At 40.5% G+C, this 17579-nt stretch overlaps 1 protein-coding gene across 4 annotated transcripts in view; it reads left to right on the top strand.

The window, feature by feature from the left end:
- The window catches only part of LOC135221733 (WD repeat-containing and planar cell polarity effector protein fritz homolog), a 248545-nt gene that overhangs the window by 217505 nt on the left and 13461 nt on the right, over positions 1-17579 (top strand). For 3 of the 4 annotated variants that reach the window (XM_064259528.1, XM_064259530.1, XM_064259529.1), the window contains exon 11: positions 7477-7504. The exons of the other annotated variant lie outside the window; for it this stretch is intronic. In XM_064259528.1, coding sequence (XP_064115598.1) covers positions 7477-7504 — 28 coding nt within the window. The remainder of the gene's footprint in view (positions 1-7476; positions 7505-17579) is intronic. 4 annotated transcript variants of the gene reach the window in all.

Genomic DNA, 17579 nt, shown 5'->3' on the forward strand with positions numbered 1-17579 from the left:
ATATCATGGAACATGCAGTAGAGGAAAGTAGTCACTAAAGCTACAATTCATGTGGGAAGTAATTATCTGACTCATGACTCATATAATGAGTTATTTGAGGAAATTTAATTTCTTCAGCTGTGTAGAATAGTGCCTGCAATTTATGCGGATAGATGTGGCAGCAATAGTCTTTTCCATGGGACTTAGAGTTGGAGACTTATCTATAAAATCAGGAAGGTCACAGGGTAGTTTCTACCTGTTTTGCAAGTTGTTCATGGTCGTCTGTCTTCCATGGAGAAGCTTGTGCCTTGTGGTTGCCTCCACCTGGGATTTAGTCCATTGATACTTAAGAGAAATGGTCTTCCATTTCAGACTACCTTTCACAAGCTATGCCTCACAGCTAAGTAGGGTTGATTTGGAGAGGTAGATGGATGAATGGAACCCAAGAATGGAAGAGGTATCTGTTTTTGAACTAGTTGAGGGAGGTATGGGGTGCATGTTTGGAAGACCTACTCTTTTTGGGAAAGGGAGTGGACCACAGACAGTTGCTGTTGAGATGCAGCAGCACTGTCTGCTTAGTCAAAATTCCAGTACAGGTTTGTTGGTCACTCACTGGTGGTGGTGAGCAATAACTCCACTGTGGTCACATACGTCAAAAGCCTTTGAATCAAAAGCCAGGGGTATGGTCTACCTTCCCCTTTGCTGATTAGTTAAGCTGTCAGTCAGGTACATTCACCTATATGTCTAAATCTTCCTGCTGTTTACCCTGATCCATCAGGTGGTCAATCATGTACTGATCACCCCCAGTTTCTGGGTGACCTTTGTGGTTCTCTTTAGGCCCAAGAAGATTGATGTAATCTGCTGGCTCTTTTGGTTGAAGCTCTTAAAGAACTCTCATCATGGCTCATTCTTTGGCATCCCTACTTGTCCATGTAAAGTTTTTTCAGCATAATTTGACTGTTCAACAGCTCCCGTGAAAGTTTTTTTTTTTTTAACTGGACCTAAAGAGAGATTTATAGGATAGTCAGGAAGACCTTGTCAACAGCATACCAGGAGAAATGAGCCATTTTCTGTGATTGGGGTCATTGGACCTCCCCTAAGGTATTGTAGTGGGAGTGTCTGTGGAGTGTATGTGTTACAAAACAAAGAGAAATGTCAAAAAAATGACACACATACACAATAATGAAGCTTTTGACTATAAGAAGCAAAGTTGAAGATCATTCTCAAGGAGAAAGTTACATGCAACACAAAAGAGAGCATCAAAAGACCTCACCTTGTTTTTCCTTATGAACTCTGGGCAAGACTATGTATCGTGTCATAAATTGCAGTGTTTACTGATAAACATTATCTGTATGTTCATAACAATATGACTATTGAAATAAATGAATATAGTATGTAATGAAAAGGCAGTTGCCAATTTTTATTTAAAATTTACTTGAGGGCTTGCATCTTCTCAAGAGAATTATTTGGAATAAATTGAAGTTGGCCATTGAAAGTAGAAGACAGATGCCAGACTCTGTAGCAATTTAGCTGGCTGGGTAAATCAGTAATAATATATGTCCACTTTGAAGAAAGTGGAACAACATCTGAACTAGTTAAATCTTAACAGATTTATATTTATTTCTATTAGTAAATAGTTACAGCTCTTATCCACAATGTCAAAGTTCTTTCAGCCTCTGTATTTTTTAGTTTTATCTTTATATTGACACAGGTTTCTTGGCACACAGATGGAGGTGCCAAGCATAGTTTGGCATTCTTTCCAATATTGTCAATCACTATTAATAGATAAGTACTGCCTTCTGCTAAATTAGAGACTCTATGGAGCACAGTATTGGATCTGAAGTGGAGTATGGACATACTAATACACAATTATATGTTAGTATAGATTTGCAAACCTTTAAGAATTATACTTATATAATGTGGGTTCTTGTTTCCCAGCTGTCAACTCTCAGATCAGACAGCATGAGTAATGACTGTTTTTGGTGCCTGTGAACCAGGGATAAACTCCCACATGCTCAATACTACAGGCTACTGCTGTTTTCTTTTAAAGAGGGATGGAGCAATTTTGTTGCTTGTGCAAGGACTAATTATAAGTAGTGGGTTTGTATGAAAAAGTTTCATATTAAAAGTATTATATATACTATTGAAATTATTTCAAACTCACATTTACTTTTAACTTGGTAATGGTGAAAGAAACATTTGAGATTTAAATTTGTGAAGTTCAGGAAAAAGTAGAGCTTAATTTCCTTCCAACAATATTTAGCAGAACTGTATTCTTTATCAGTTGAGAGACAAATAGCTCATAACAGATGGTAGAATTTAGACTTGATAGAATCTGATGACAAGTAATAGTCCTTTTATCATTGTTATTATTAGTAATAACTAGTTTAACCAGCTGAGTAAGGCTGGGCATTGACAGATACTTAAATGTAAAATAGCGGATAATTCTCATGTATGCTTATAAACAACAGAAGAAGTGTCTTGACTTCATGAGTCTCCATTCCCTGATCAGCCATGCCATCCATCTTATACAGTAGGCTAACAAAATCACTTGCCCTAGCCATCAGAAGACCATGTTCTTCTTGAGATGATTCTTCCTCTGACCTTAAAAAAAGAGCAGCTTGGTGGTGTTGCCCCTAAAGTCATTAGCCATGAGGTCCAGCAATGAAACATCCTTCAGTAGCTTGAAAGGAATAACTCACAAAAAAATTCTTCTTGAAATGCTGGATGAGTCTTAACTGTACAATCCAGGTTGAAGCCATGAAGTTCAAAGACTGTGAGAGGAACGGATGTTTATCCCATCATGGTGGAGAACAACAACTTCTTTGCCAAGATTAGAAATCGTTACTTAAGACTAATGAAGTTGATCAGCTCAATTACCTTCTTTTACAGCAATTACAGAATCAGCCCTATTTTTCCTGGTAGAGGTTGCTAGTTGAAGTCTTTTAAGACCATGAGATGGTTACAAATGTCTCTTTCAATAAACCTCTTTCTCTAAGGCCTTGCTGGATAACCTCCATTCATGAAAACAGTGGCTGCCTAGGCTGCTGTGGAATATGTGACTATGAAGGTACTTGAGCGTATTCCAGGACTCCCTGCCACCTTAGCTAATAGAACCATAAACCCTGAAAATAATGTCTATTAGAATTATCTGTATGTTATCAGAAGTAAAGAACATTTGCAGTTTGTGCATGATGAGGCCAAACATAGGAAAAGCATAGGTGTTGAGGTTGTCCCAACTATGTAACATCGTATATCCTCCAGACTGCTGTATTTGGGTAAGCTGAAAAGTACAATGCAATCTTGTTGATCAGGCTTATCACAAACCAGGAGACTGTGCTGTCAATTGTAACTTCTTTGAATGAACAATCCTTATTTTGTAAGTATGTACTGTGGTTGAATTTCCAGTCATCACACACTGTTTTTCTTCTAAGAATTTAATAAATTATTGGAAGCCTGAGATGGCCTTTTGCTTGAGGAAGTTAATGTGGTTACTTCTATCCTTGAATGTCTAAGATCTTGTCCCATCATGATCCAGTAGGTGTGCTGCAATCTTGATTCACTTGTTATAAACAGTAAGAGCACTAGTAGGTATCTGGAGTCTTCCCACTATAAAAGATCCCTATGAACATCCCCTGACTAAGTAGTCAGTTTGTAGAGTCATGTCTGACCATGTTCTAGAGTGATGCAGGTGGAACTGTGTTGAACAGGCTGTGTGGAATTGGTGTCCCCAGTAACACAAGATGTCAAATCGTGTATTACAACCGTGTGAATAGAGAATTTGAACTTTATAGGAATCAATGGCTCATGGATTACAGTCTCCTGTTCCAGAACTCTGTTGGGTAAGATTAACCTCTTTGTTTATCAATGACTGAATGTCGTTTTGATTCTGCTAGTGTCACAGTCACTATCCAGTCATTAAAGTATATTCAAAGTCCTTTACCAGTCTGATGTGCCCATGCTTCCACTAGTGGTAAGGTTAGGCTAAAGAGATGTGGAGCAGTTGCCAAACTGAAACATGGGACTGTAAACTTGAATACCCAAATGAAGCAAATAAAATTAACATATTTCTTGATGCTGGATTGATAGGGGTGTGAAAGTACATGTCCTTGAAAACCATGGATGCTAGAAAGTATCCTGTTGGTGGATTGTTATACAGACTTCCTATACAGACTACCTGAACAAACTCAGCTGGATAGTCATGGATTGATCTCCAACCTCCTGTTGCATCAAGCACCACAAATACGTAATTAGAAACAGGCAACTGTGGACACCCCCTGCTAGTATCTCGTCCTTATACCCGTAACCCCATTCAACAAGTATCAGAGACACCAGTGGCCATCACTGGGTTTAAGACAGTTAGTAGAGTCATCCTTATTGATGCAGTTACTTGTCAGTTCCAAGGCAGCTGCAGCCCTCTTGGGTTTTATAGGCCACTGAGCAGAGCAAACCCAGTAAAGAACTTGCAGAAAGGAAGCCCCACCCTGTGTCCAAGGTTATCTGAACAGTCTTCCTTGTCAGAAAACATGAGTCTTTTGGCTAGTTGAATCATGCCCTCTTGGCAGGCATTGAATGTGTCTTCAGCAAGGTTTGGGACTCTTTATGGTTCCATAGGAGTTTTCAGTGCCATAGTTTGTTGATCAGCTGGCTTCCTCAGTAGGGTCACAGGAAACAGATTAATCTCTAGTTACAATGACTGTTTCTTCATCAAATATTATGATGATCTCAAAGGTACTTGTAAAGATATATCACTGGAGGAAAATCCATGAAGGATACAGAGGTACACAACAACCTCTTCATTGAGAAATGAGACCATCCCTGAAGCAGAGAGCTTGGACTGATTGGTGTCTATGAAGACTGAATATGCTAGATAAACTCCTTTTGATACAACTCAATGGCACCATTGGGATTGATAACCACAGTCCTACACTCTCCTCTGTTGCTGGCTCTATAGTTCTCATCACACACTGCTCCAGGAGCAGTCACTTTCACAGTCATGGCTGGCAGTTGTTGACCTGCATCAATAGCAGTCATGGTCTTGGAACTCATATGTTTTGATAATCAATGAATAGGACCAGGGTATGTTATGATAATTATCAATAGGACCAGAGCATGAAATAGCTTCAAGCAGAGACATTATCACAGCCACATGTACAGGAGTAAACATAAGTAGAAACAGTTTCAGTCAGTGTGGCAGGTGCTTGGTGTTTTAGTCATAGGAAGAGGAGCAGTCACTGCATGAGGAGGCAGCATGGCAGACATTACCTCATTAATAACATACTTCAGTTATATTTCCTCAAGGTCAGTTTTGCAAGGAAAGTTTCCTTCAGCTGAGCTATATGCAAATCCTCATTGGAGGGACCATAAGCAGGACAGGTGTCAGACAGAGCAGGAATCAAACATGTAGGTCAGTCATTAGGCAGTGCAAAGGTCAAGTGATTGGCAGACAGGCGAGCAGACTTGTCAGTGAGCCAGACAGGTCTTTAGGTGTGGCATTTAATTGACCAGTTGGTGGATAAGAGATGTAAAGTTAGTGTAGCTTGTAGTGGGCTAATTGGAAAGACAAGTCAGAAGAAAAGTGGATATGCCAGGCATTATCAAGTTGGTCAGTGGGCAAGAAGAGGAGTGCTCAGCTAAGGTTGTGGGCTCAGCATAAAAGAGCAGGAAGAGACTGAGGGCTGGGGTGATAAATTATTGAGGACTGGCTATCCGTCACCTTAGCTAAAGATGAAGACCACTTAGTTGTCTACCTAGAGACCAAAGACTCCAAGGAAGGCACAACAATAGACACATCAGTATAAGTACTCTTGATCATCTCCCTTTGTCATTTTTTCTCTGAATACAACATAACCTCTGATCAGGCAACCACTTGTGGCATGTCTTATGGTGAGAAGTTACAAACTAACCTGGCCACAACTGCCAGAGAAGGTGAGGGTCTTTATCAAGGGATGACAGAAAGATGTGATAGGCATTACCTGGAAGACTGACAAGTATGTTGAGGAACAGTAATGCTTTAGCAAATTCACACAAGTTAAATTAAAAATAAACATTAGATCACAGCTCTAGCAGATCTCAGCAACATTAAAAAAAGCTGTAAAAATATATAAATCCCAAAAAATGCAATTAATACTAACCAAAAAGTCTGCATGAAAACATATGCAAATTAATATAAATGAAAAGGTGATTATAAAAATTACCTAAAATCAAAAACAAGCAAAGAAGCAAAAACATTACTGTACAGTTGCTTTTCTCAGCAGTGCAAGAACCAAAAAAGGAAAAGGCAGAATAGTAAACCCCCCCTTATTCATTGACTTCATTTACGGCTCACGTCTTTATGGATTTCTCTCTGAACATATATCCCCATTATTTGAATAAAGTTTGCCTATTTGCAGTATTTTTCTATGAGAGATATCCACAAATTCCTGTTAATTGTTTATCACTCATCATAAAATGCACTTTTTGTGATAAAACTATAAAAAAAAACTAGGTATAAAAATTTTTAGTTGGTTTTTTTGAGTTTTAACTAACAAAATACTAGGCAGTTTTAAATGTTTTTTAGGGGTTTCAACTATTCATGGGTTCTAGCTATTTGCAGGGGAGTCTGGTACCCGTACCCATCCCCTGCAAAAAAAGGGACCAGTGTATATAGTTAATGTCAACAGGAACTCACTTCTTAGCTTTAAAACTTTTACTAAAGCAATAACAAATGAAAACAGAAAATGTAATCATGTACAGTATGTACAGCACAGGAATCATACATGGGAATGAAGCAGACACTAAAAGAAGTACATTCTCAGGGTAATCAAAGGTTGATTACATATGTAGTTGCACCTTGTATAGCCAGTGATGCAGGAGACAATCCAAGAGAATGGAAGGGGCCTACTAAATTCAGAGATCACTGTTTAATCACATGCTGGATGCAGTATAGTGAAGAAGGGCTGAAATAAATGATGTAGTGGGTGAATAGGAAATGAATTGCTGTACTGTAGTTATGATTGAATATAGCAATCCTCTGCAAAGTAAACAACTAGGGAACTATGAAAAGAGTTGTTAACAGCACTATAGAATAACAATAAAGGAGTTTAGTGGTTGGGACCAGGTGCAAAGAAGTGATTCATGCTTTGATAGACTACTATACTCTTTCTGATAGACAAGGTGGGTGACCCTTGAAAACAGTCATGACAAATAGGATAGATATATTTGATTAACGGGTTTGTATGAGCCAAACAATAATGAGAAATATAGTTTCCAATGTTTATTACATGTTTCTAAAAATATTCTTTAAATTAAAGACTAACTTTTTATTCTTTTAATACTTAGTGTTTATAATCAACTACCTTTTAATAGTATTACTGAGCTGATTATATTAAATAAAGAATAATTGTCTTAGTTACCCCACTCATTTCTAGATGGTGATGGTTTCCTTTTCATATTTCTTTAATTTTACTTTTAATTCCTTTTTTTCATTTATTTAATTTGTTTCAATTCTTAATGCAGGTTTTGGGGGATACTTCTTGGAGCAAAGGTATAGTATCATTTCATCACACTAACATGATGAGGGGGAATGTAGAAGCTGCTTTAAGTGATTTATGTTTAATAGGTCATTTAGCTTCTTTTGGACAGTCACTTTAGTTTCAAAACAAAGTAAAATCACAAGTGTCCTGAAGAAGTTTGGAAATAAAACTTTTAGGAGATAAATTCAGTTACAGTGGTGAACATCTTTGGTGAGCATTACATACTGGAATGCTGTAAAGAGTCAAATACTGTATGAAACACCACATACATTATAAGCATGATTCAAACAAGCATCCAATTTATGGTAATAACTGCAAAATAATGCTTATCCTGCATGTCATTATGCATGATCTAACAAATTTTAAATTTAATTATTGTTTAACTTTAATTATTGTTTAAAGCCTACAAAGTATTATTGACTGGTTTTGAGACACTTCAGTGACTTTAAATACCTATTGTACATTTTTACACATTACATATTGGATAGTTTTTACCTGTATATAAGTAGACAGCATTCATAATAGCAGTAAAAGGATGAAATACAGTTACTTTGGCAGAAATTCACTGTCAAATAACAATGTAGAAATTAGTATTGATCCTTTAATCATAAATTTACAACAGCAGTCTGTTACCATTATGTATAATTTTTTATATTGTTACTAAAAACCTTGAAGAACCAGTATTTGTAGGTTAGGGGGTAAAAGATCATGAAACCAGTTGCAACACAATATATGTTTATGGAATTTATTTGTAAGCATATTTTTTAGTAGGGTTATGGAATTATGATTATCAAGAAAAATCCTTCAGTACCATTAGGTAAATTTTTATAACTGGGGTGTACTGTGGTTAACGGGAAGAGCTGTAACACAGGTGAGATGTACTAATGCAATCTGGTACATCTGAGAAATTTAAACTTTTTTCCCAAGGTCAGTCAGCCTTTGAGGGTAAAGCAGTTAAGAGCCAGAGATGTATTCTGGAGAAAAATCCCTTGACTTCTATCCCATAGCCATAGAAATAAAATTGATGGTGGTAGCCATCAAAAAGGGGCCCCAACAAAAGTAGTCTAACTCCACCTTGGTGATGAATGACACATTCATTCCCTCTGCAACTAAATTATAGAAGCAAGCTGTGTGGCTTGAGATTGTTTTTAATGTCTGGTGTTTCTTCATTTTGGAAGAAAATCAAGTTTTATTTTTGCAATGACTGTTGCATCCGTATATAAAATACTATTGAGATACAGAACCAAGGAAATTATTACTCATAATATTGACAGTAGGCTAATATTTCTCCATTTGTTCATAAGCTGAACAAACCTTTGGCCTTAACAATAGGATATTTTTCCAAGCGCAGCTGGTAACCGGTTATTACAGTAAAAAATTGTAAGCAAGGAATCTGTGAGATCTGGCAACGCCTACATGTACGAGGTGAAAGCTGGTCAGAGACTGCACATAACCCTGTGATGCCTAGTCTTTTCCTAACCACCTTGGAGAATAGACACTTACACTTTGTTCTCCTTCCAAGCCGGTTGTTTTTCATTGCCTTGCCTGTATTCTGTTCTTTCAGTGTGTTGTGTGTGTGTGTGTGTTTTTGGGTTATGGCTTCCTCCGAGTCTCCACGTCCTCGCCAGCGTATGTGCCCGGGCATTTGAGGGTTCCCGTGCTCGAGATTTTTGGCTTCTATGGCTATAGATCCGCATACAACTTGCAGTAGGTGCAGAGCTAATTTTTGTATTGTGTCAAATCAGTGCAAAGTTATTTTATAAGAAGAAGCATCGCAGAGTTTCGACTTCCTTCTTGGGAGAGATTTTCGTCATCTCTTCAGGAAGATTCGGCTGCTCCTTCTCCTTCGTATAATGCTAATTCTGGTGTTCCTGTGTCTCCTTCCTTTTCTTCCATGGATTCGTCAATGGAAGTATCGGGAGTTCCACAGGCTGGTTTTATGTGCGATGTAGCTCCTCCCTGGGGGTGTGGAGGCTTCATCATAGTGTTCTTTTATTTCAGATTCGGAGTCATCCAAAATGGCAGCGATTTGGGTGTCGCTTGGGCTACAGGATTCACCCTCCTTGGAGGGTTTGTTGTCGCATTTCATGGAGGCCCGTACCCCTCAAGTTCCATCTGTTCTCCCTCCTCCCCCTGGTCTCACCTATGCTGGGTCTTGAGGGCAGCCATCTTGTGGGTCAGCTCCGCCAGGGAAGCTGTTGACTAGTGCTGGTCTTGAGGAGGTCATCACTTCACTCCCAGCATCCACTTGTTCCATGACATCAGTGGTAACAGCCGCTAATCCTCCTGCCGCTGTGACGTCATCCCTTCTAGATCCGTCCACGGCTTTGCTTGAGGCAGTCTTCAAGAGGCTGGTTTTTGAAGAGAAGTTCTCTGAATGTGCTTCATAGAAGACTGTTAAATGGAAGGCCTTGTCTCCACCCCCTGGCGCTAAGAGATCTCGTAGGGAAGAATTGACTCTCATCCTTCTTCGCCTCCATCGCAGCCTCATCGTCATTGCATGAGACGTTGGAGGGTCAAAGACTTGACGATTTCGCCGCCTTCGAGCAGAGGGAGTGTTTTGCCTTCATCTCACGTCTGTGCCTCTCCCATGCACGTCCGTGGTTGCTCTACCAAGAGGAGCTCTTCTACTTCCCCTCATGATTGTTCTTCTCCATCTCAGGTTAGTGTTCGTGGTTCTGGCAGTGGAGCCTGCAGGAAGAAGTCTTCCTCTCCATTGCCGCTTGGCCAGATCTCCTCTGTGAATACTGGTAATCTATCGATGTCTTCCTGTCACGTCCATGTCTCTCCACTTGGACGTGTTCGTGAACAATTTGAGTGTGGAGGCTTTGTCTTCTGTACACGGACGTACCTCTGGCTTGCATGTACGTGAGGATGGGATTGGAAATGCCTCTCCTTCATCTAACTCCGTGCCAGTTCGTTGTCATAAATATGACAAAGTTCTGATCAATAGGTCTAAGGTTGCATAGAGATTCTTCAGTCGACAAAGACGTGGTCCAAGGACGGGTTCCTCGTTCTCCTGATAGAGGTCTTGATCCAGACAATTGTTCACCTGCAAGAAGCTCGCTTTGTTCACATTCTGTCACGGAATCAGGCTCGATCGATGCCTAATGGATGTGTACTCATATCGTCACACCGCGGTGTACGCTGTTCCGAACATGAAGGTGTACATGCTTCGCCTGACTTACGTTTACATGATCATCTCTCCGGTGGTGTACCTGGTTCTTCGCACGAATCTGGACGAGGTTTGAGCAGGGATCAGTATCTAGTGTTGTTGTTGGTGGACAATCAATAGCTTTCAGTACCTGGTTCTCCGAGTGTTAGAGGTGTCTCTCTTGCCTTTGATAACCAGAAGGCTGGACTCTCTAGAGAGTCGTCTGCTACACTTGCCTCTTCACATCATCAGTCTCCTTTGCCGGAGCAGGAGGAGGGAGACAGTCAAAAGAGTTTTTGTCTTCCATTTTGGATGTTGTTGATCTCATTTGTGGGTTCAATAATCTCGAAAGTAGGACGCAGGGTCAGTCTTCAATCACACTTAGTTGTTTGGAAGCCTTGCTGGGTGCCAGTCATGACCCCAAGTCTTCTCTTGAGCTTCCTCTGTTGGGTCATGCCCAGTCCATCTTACAGCATGTGAACGCTTTGGTGTTGGACTGGGATGGCTCTGCATTCGAAGGGGTTGTCCAAGTTCCTTCCTCCTCTTACACAGCATAGGAAGTATTATTCAAACAATTCAGTTCATCTGATGCCTCGTCACCTAAACCCAGATGTGATTCATCTCAGGCCTGGTTTAACCTTAGAGCAGGTTAGGTCAGAAGGTCCTTCTTGGTCATTTCAGGAATCCTTGGCTGTGGAGTCTACAGCTGCTTCCATTTTGCAGACGGTTTCATGGCTAGACTTATGGTCAACAGTGATAGCCAGGATCGCTTCTGATAGGTTGCCAGAGGGATTAGTAAGTTCATCTTCCCTCGCTAGGCTGTTACAGTCTAGGGGTAAGGCTCACTCTTATCTGACCCATCTTAGTGCTAAGTTATGAGCTAACCTTCTGCTAGCTAGGAGAGATGTAGCTTTGTCAAAGGTGGCAGGCTCAGCAGATTCTGAGTCCTTATCGGCACTTTGGAATGGGAATCTTTTGGATTCTCAATTCCTGTTCCCTAGGATAGTGTTGGAAGATGCAATTGATCGGCAACAAGCTGATACCAAGGACAGGTTGGTCCACCAAGCAGTTTCAAAGTCGGTAGCACGTTTCCATTGTCCTCCTTCTCCTCCCCCTCAGAAACAAGTAGGGAGATCTTCGCCTGTCTAGTCTCCTAGGGGTTCGGCTAGGGCCCCTCAGTCCTCCTCTCAGGCTAAGTCTAAGAAACAGCATCCCTTTCAATCACGTCCTTACAAACCTGGAAGGGGATCTAGGGGAAGGGGCCGAGGTGGTCGTCAATAGTGTGGGCACCTCTCTCTCTCTCTTTTGCCACAGGTAGGGGGATGCCTGGTGGGCCAGTGGGCCAAGTGTCGAGATTATGGAGCGGGGAAATGGGTACTAGATGTTCTGCTGGTGGGATATCTTCTACCATTCGACTTCTCTCCCCCTCTCGTGGACAGTCCTTTGCTCGGTCAGACGTACCCATACAATTCTCTGAAGTTCTTAGCTCTTCGGGGGGAAGTGTTGAAGATGCTGGATGAGGGTGTGATAGAGGAAGTAATGCTGCCTTCTCCAGGGGTTTACAGTCGCATTTTTCTGGTACCAAAGGTGACTGGAGGCCGGTAATTGATCTTTCCACTTTTAATCATTTTGTCAGGATGGTGTTGACAGCAGTGAGGGATGAATTTTTACTGTCAATAGACCTGAAGGACGCTTACTTCCGGATTCCTATTCATCCTTTGTCCAGAAAGTTTCTTTGCTTCACCCTTGGAGAGAAAATATTCCAGTTTAAGATTCTTTGCATTGGGCTAACCACGTCCCCTCAGGTGTTCAAAAGGGTCTTCTCCCTGGTCTTGACATGGGCTCAAGGGATTCACCTGCTGAGATATCTTGATGGCTGGCTGGTCTTAGCAAGCTCCAGGAAGAAGCTGTTGTAAGACAGAGATCGTCTTCTTCGGTTTTGTTCAGAGTTGGGCATTGTAGTGAACCTAGAAAAGTCAAATCTGGATCCCAGTCAGAAAGTCATTTATCTAGGTATGGTGATAGATACAGCAGCGTCAAGAGTGTCTCCTTCAGATCAGAGGTTAGAGAAGTTGTGAGTGGTAGCATGCAATTTCCTTTCACAGCCAGAACAGCTGGCTCACCAGTGGCAGGTTCTTCGGGGGATTTTGTCTTCCCTCGAGAAGCTGGTCCCTCATGGTCGTCTCCATCTTCGATCCCTACAGTGGAGATAAACACTTCTGGTCCCCAGCAGGAGATTCCCCTCTTCAGAGAGTTCCTCCGTCCGAAGAGGTGAGGAAAAACCTTCATTGGTGGTTTGACGATCAGAATCTCTTAGTAGGTGTCCCCCCCTAAATTCTCTCCCACCAGACTTTCTTCTGTTTTTGGATGCTCCTCTCACAGGTTGGGGTGCTCATGTAGGGGACCTTGTCAAGGTGTTTGGAGCATGGAAGAGACGGTTCTGATGTCTTACCACCTCCATTCATTGACAGTCGAGCTACATCAGTGGGCGATCGACAACTCTGTGGAACTCTCAGCAAGGTACATCCCAGGCAAAAGGAATGTTGTCGCCGACAAGTTGAGCCATCGGAACTAGATCCTGGGCACAGGGTGGTCTCTACATCAAGTCGTGGTGGACAGGCTTTTTCGGGTTTGGGGGAGGCCTATGTTAGACCTCTTTGCAACTCGCTACAACAAGAAATTGGAAGTTAATTGTTCGGTGGTCCCGGATCCTCTAGCCCTGGCAGAGTATGCCTTCCAACACCCTTGGGATAACCTAGAGGTGTATCCCTTCCCTCCATTTTGCCTGATCCATCAAGTGCTAAAAAGGATAAGCTGCAAATTCATAATATGAAGCATTTGGCCTAATACCAGGAATACAAAATTATACTATTTATACAAACAAAATTTTATTTAGCAAAGAAACTGTGCTATTGTGTAATTACAACTAATTAATGCAACAGAACATTATGCAATATTAACTATCAGGTAATCAAGACAACATCTTTAAATTAATGTATTTTTAAGATTCGGAATCTAAGGGTATCTTCCTGGCTCAGTATCAGCTTTTCTTCCTTGTCTGTATGTAATAAAGGCTGTTAGGAAAGAAAACAGTTATAAAACTATGACAGAATATAAATGTTTTGCTGAACATGAGGTATGAAGTTTATTTGATAGAAGAATATACGTACCACCATTTAATAATAGCAGTATAGAAAAATTAAAGTATACTGTATTTAAAAAGCTGTGAAGCAATAAACTTCATAAGCTACTTGCTGTAAGTAAAATGAGGGCTAAAATAACCAATCAGTTATGGAAGGAAAAAACCGCCAGACTATGGAAACCTGATTAGAGTCTGGATAATATAGTACATATCCTGAAAGAAGTGTTTTAGCCTTAAATTATCAATGTAATGAAATATATAAAACTATGTCAAATTTATAACAAGCAACATAAACATGTTAGATTTAAACAGTTTAAGAGTCTTACCAATCCATTAGTAATAATCAATGTACAAAGTGCCCCACAGGAAAGGGTGTAATGGCAAATCACTGAAATAAGGACAAGAACACTTTCAGCTGAACTTATCACATAAATAAAACTTAATTAATATTAAATTATGGCAAGGAGGAAGGATTATTTATATAGAGGCAACACAAAGGCTTTGGAGACTGAATACAGTTACCAGAAACATAACTACCCTACATATGCTTTGTACTCACCGTATCAATCGAGGCATGAAGACTGATGATGGCGAATGCAGAATAATTTCCTTGTATCCATAATGATGAGAAATGCCTGGGATCCGGACGAGTATCTTTTAACAATGCATAAGATGCATGCTTTCTCAATATAAATGGGAAACCAAGAATATGCTCCTCATGGTTAACAAAGGCCTGATTTTCCTTGAGGTTTGGTTACCAGTAAATTCTTGTTCCTCCTCTATCCTCCTCTGTTGTTACTTGACCACGTAGGTTTAGAAGAACAAAAAGGAGGGGGCGTCAGTCAAATGGTTAAACAACCTTTAACAGCCGCAGGAAGGACACTTAAAGAGTACCAAGTATTTAAATAAACAAGACATCTCTGAAAATTATAAGTCCTTCCTACCACCTTAAGAAACTCAAGTAAAAAATAAATAGCAAAAAGTCATAAGTAATTATCTACTTATGATGCAAATTTATATTTGGCATAGGTGATGAGTTCTCACAACCTCAGGATGACATTAGTGGTTCCTCTGTGGCCACAGGCAGAATGGTTTTTGGACCTTCTCTTTCTGCGTTCAGAAGTCCCAAGAGAGATTCCCCCATGGGGGCAACTGCTTTGCCAGCCTCACATCGAAAGGTTTCACCAGTTGGTAGAGTTCCTGTCTCTTCACAGATGGAGACTATCAAGTATCTCCTCTGAGCGAGAGAGTTTTCTCAGGAGACAGCAAGACATATGTCCAACTCTCTCAGGAAGTCCTCTTCTGCAGTCTACCAAGGGAAATGGGCAATCTATTGTGACTGGTATTGTCGACGTGGTTTCTCGCCACTCAAGACCTCTGTTCAACGTGTAGCAGATATTTTGGTCTTCCTCAGGGATGAGAAAGGCCTTTTGGTTTCTGTGATCAGAGGCTACAGAGTGGCTTTAGCCTTGGTTTTATGCCTGAGAGGTGTAGACATCTCATCCTGGGAGATCTTGTTATTCAAGGGTTTTGAACAGACCTGTCCTCCAAGGGAACTTAAGCCTCCTGCATGGGATATTTCACTTGTCCTGAGGAGTTTCACTAGTGCTCCTTTTGAGCCATTGTGTCGTTCGTCAGACAGAGAGTGGGAGAGCTTCATGGCCTTAGTTATGATGTGAAGCATACTAGGGATTGGGGGTCAGTGACCAAGTTTGTCCCAGAATTCGTGACAAAGACCCAGAATCCCTTGGTACATGATGACAGATTTACCTCATTTTCCATTCCATCTTTGAATGACTTTGTGGATAATGACCCACAAGGGCTCTTGTGTCCTGTAAGAACCCTGTGTTACTATCTCAAAAGGACTCGACATCTCAGACTGGGGTGTCGCAGACTTTTTGCTAGGTTGGGTACATCAAAGAAAGAGGTCTCGAAGAATACCATTTCTTATTCATCTCTTGATGTTTCTGTCACTGAGTCTGTGCAGGCTAGAGTGCATGATGTCAGAGGTATAAGTTCCTCTCTGGCTTTCAAGAAAAATTTTGCTGTTCGTAGAGTTTTGAACGCTGGTACTTGGTTACGCCAATTCCCATTCACCTCTTTTTATCTGAGAGATGTTGCCACAGGTCTATAGACACGTTTTCCCTGGGTCCTGTGGTGGCTGCCCAACAAGTGGTGTAGCTCATCCATTGTCCTTGACCGGGCTGTTTTGTATCTTACCTATGGTGATTGTGTGGAAGTGAGAATGAGTGAGTGGGCTGGTCTCTTTCTTTCTCTTTTTTCCGTTCTTCTTCTTGTGGGCAGGTTGAGGAATAAACACATCATATGCTGGACTGGTCTGATACAGGTGAGTACTGTAGCCATACTGATAGTTGTTAACTGATTATATTTATGAATAATCAAACCCTCTATTCAGTAGCAAATACTCCTCTTTAGCAAGGGGGATCAGGAGTAATAACAGACCTCTGTGATTAGTATATGGTTTGTTATTTAATAATCAGAAATTTCTTTAGTCCCTTAAATGCTATGAATCTGCTCATATATCATTGTATGACTGAGTTGTAGATATCAGTATATATCTATCTTATAACGGGCAGTCGTCCACCTCCTTTAGAACTCGTTTCATTCTAGGAGGTGGTCAGGTGGTTAACTCCCAGCCGGTTTAGGATGTCTATAGCTCCCTTTGAGTATAGGTCTATCATATTGTTAAGACCAAAGGTTTGCTCCACATATGAACAAATGACAAATTTTAAAATCAATTTGTATTTTTCATAGCTAACAAACCTGAGGTCTTAATGTATACTGCCCACCTCTAGCCGCCCCTCTCATACTTTTTATTTGTTTTCTTGGGTTGGGAAAAGACTGGGCGTTACGGGGCTATGTAGTCTCTGACCAGCTTTCACCTCATACGCGAAGGCATTGCCAGATCTCACAGATTCTTTGCTTACAATCTTTGATTGTAATAACCACTGGTTACTAGCTGTGCTTGGAAAAATATCCTATTGTTAAGACCTCAGGTTTGTTAGCTATGAAAAACACAAATTGACTAAAAAAATTTGTCTTATTGATCTAGGTTTAGATTTTTGTATTACAGTAATACCTTAATCTTATGTGTTTCGAGTTGCGAGAATTCACACTTTTCATTGGAACATAACTATCACTCACTCCACTGGCTGCGGGCCTCCATGGCTCTTTCCCGCTGCTACAAGAAGCTTCCAACATCCACGGTCCTGTGCAACATCCCAATAATCCCCTGGACCATCCACTCCCAGCTCTGTCATGTACCTTTTTTATGTTATCAGACCGTCTCATGCGCGGTCTTCCTGGAGGTCGTCTGCCCTCTGGTTGTCCTCGAGTAATCTTGCTTATTAGTCTATCCTCATGAGCCCTGGCCATATGACCCGCCCACCTAAGCCTTTGAGCCATAATCGTGCCTGTTATAAGGGCTACCTCCATATTTCGTAGACAAGCAAATGCATCATTTTCGAATCCAGGAGAAACCCTGCTAAAGTATTTCTTTAATTTTTAATGTAATTTTTAAGTTTTCAAGCTTTCATGTGTAAATTGAATGACATTAAATAATAAAAATAACTATCTCTCTTTTACTAAGATGAGAGAATTTTTATGGTACATGTATGTACTGTGTTTATTAATATTTTAAAATAATAATGATAATAATAATAATAATAATATAACTGTAATTACAAAATTTGTATGTGATAGTGTTTTAAAGAAATAACCTTTCCATTTCACTTTTAAGTAAGAACAACTCTTCTTTATCTCTCACTAT

This window comes from Macrobrachium nipponense, chromosome 3 (assembly GCF_015104395.2).
Source record: "Macrobrachium nipponense isolate FS-2020 chromosome 3, ASM1510439v2, whole genome shotgun sequence".
Lineage (NCBI taxonomy): Eukaryota > Metazoa > Arthropoda > Malacostraca > Decapoda > Palaemonidae > Macrobrachium > Macrobrachium nipponense.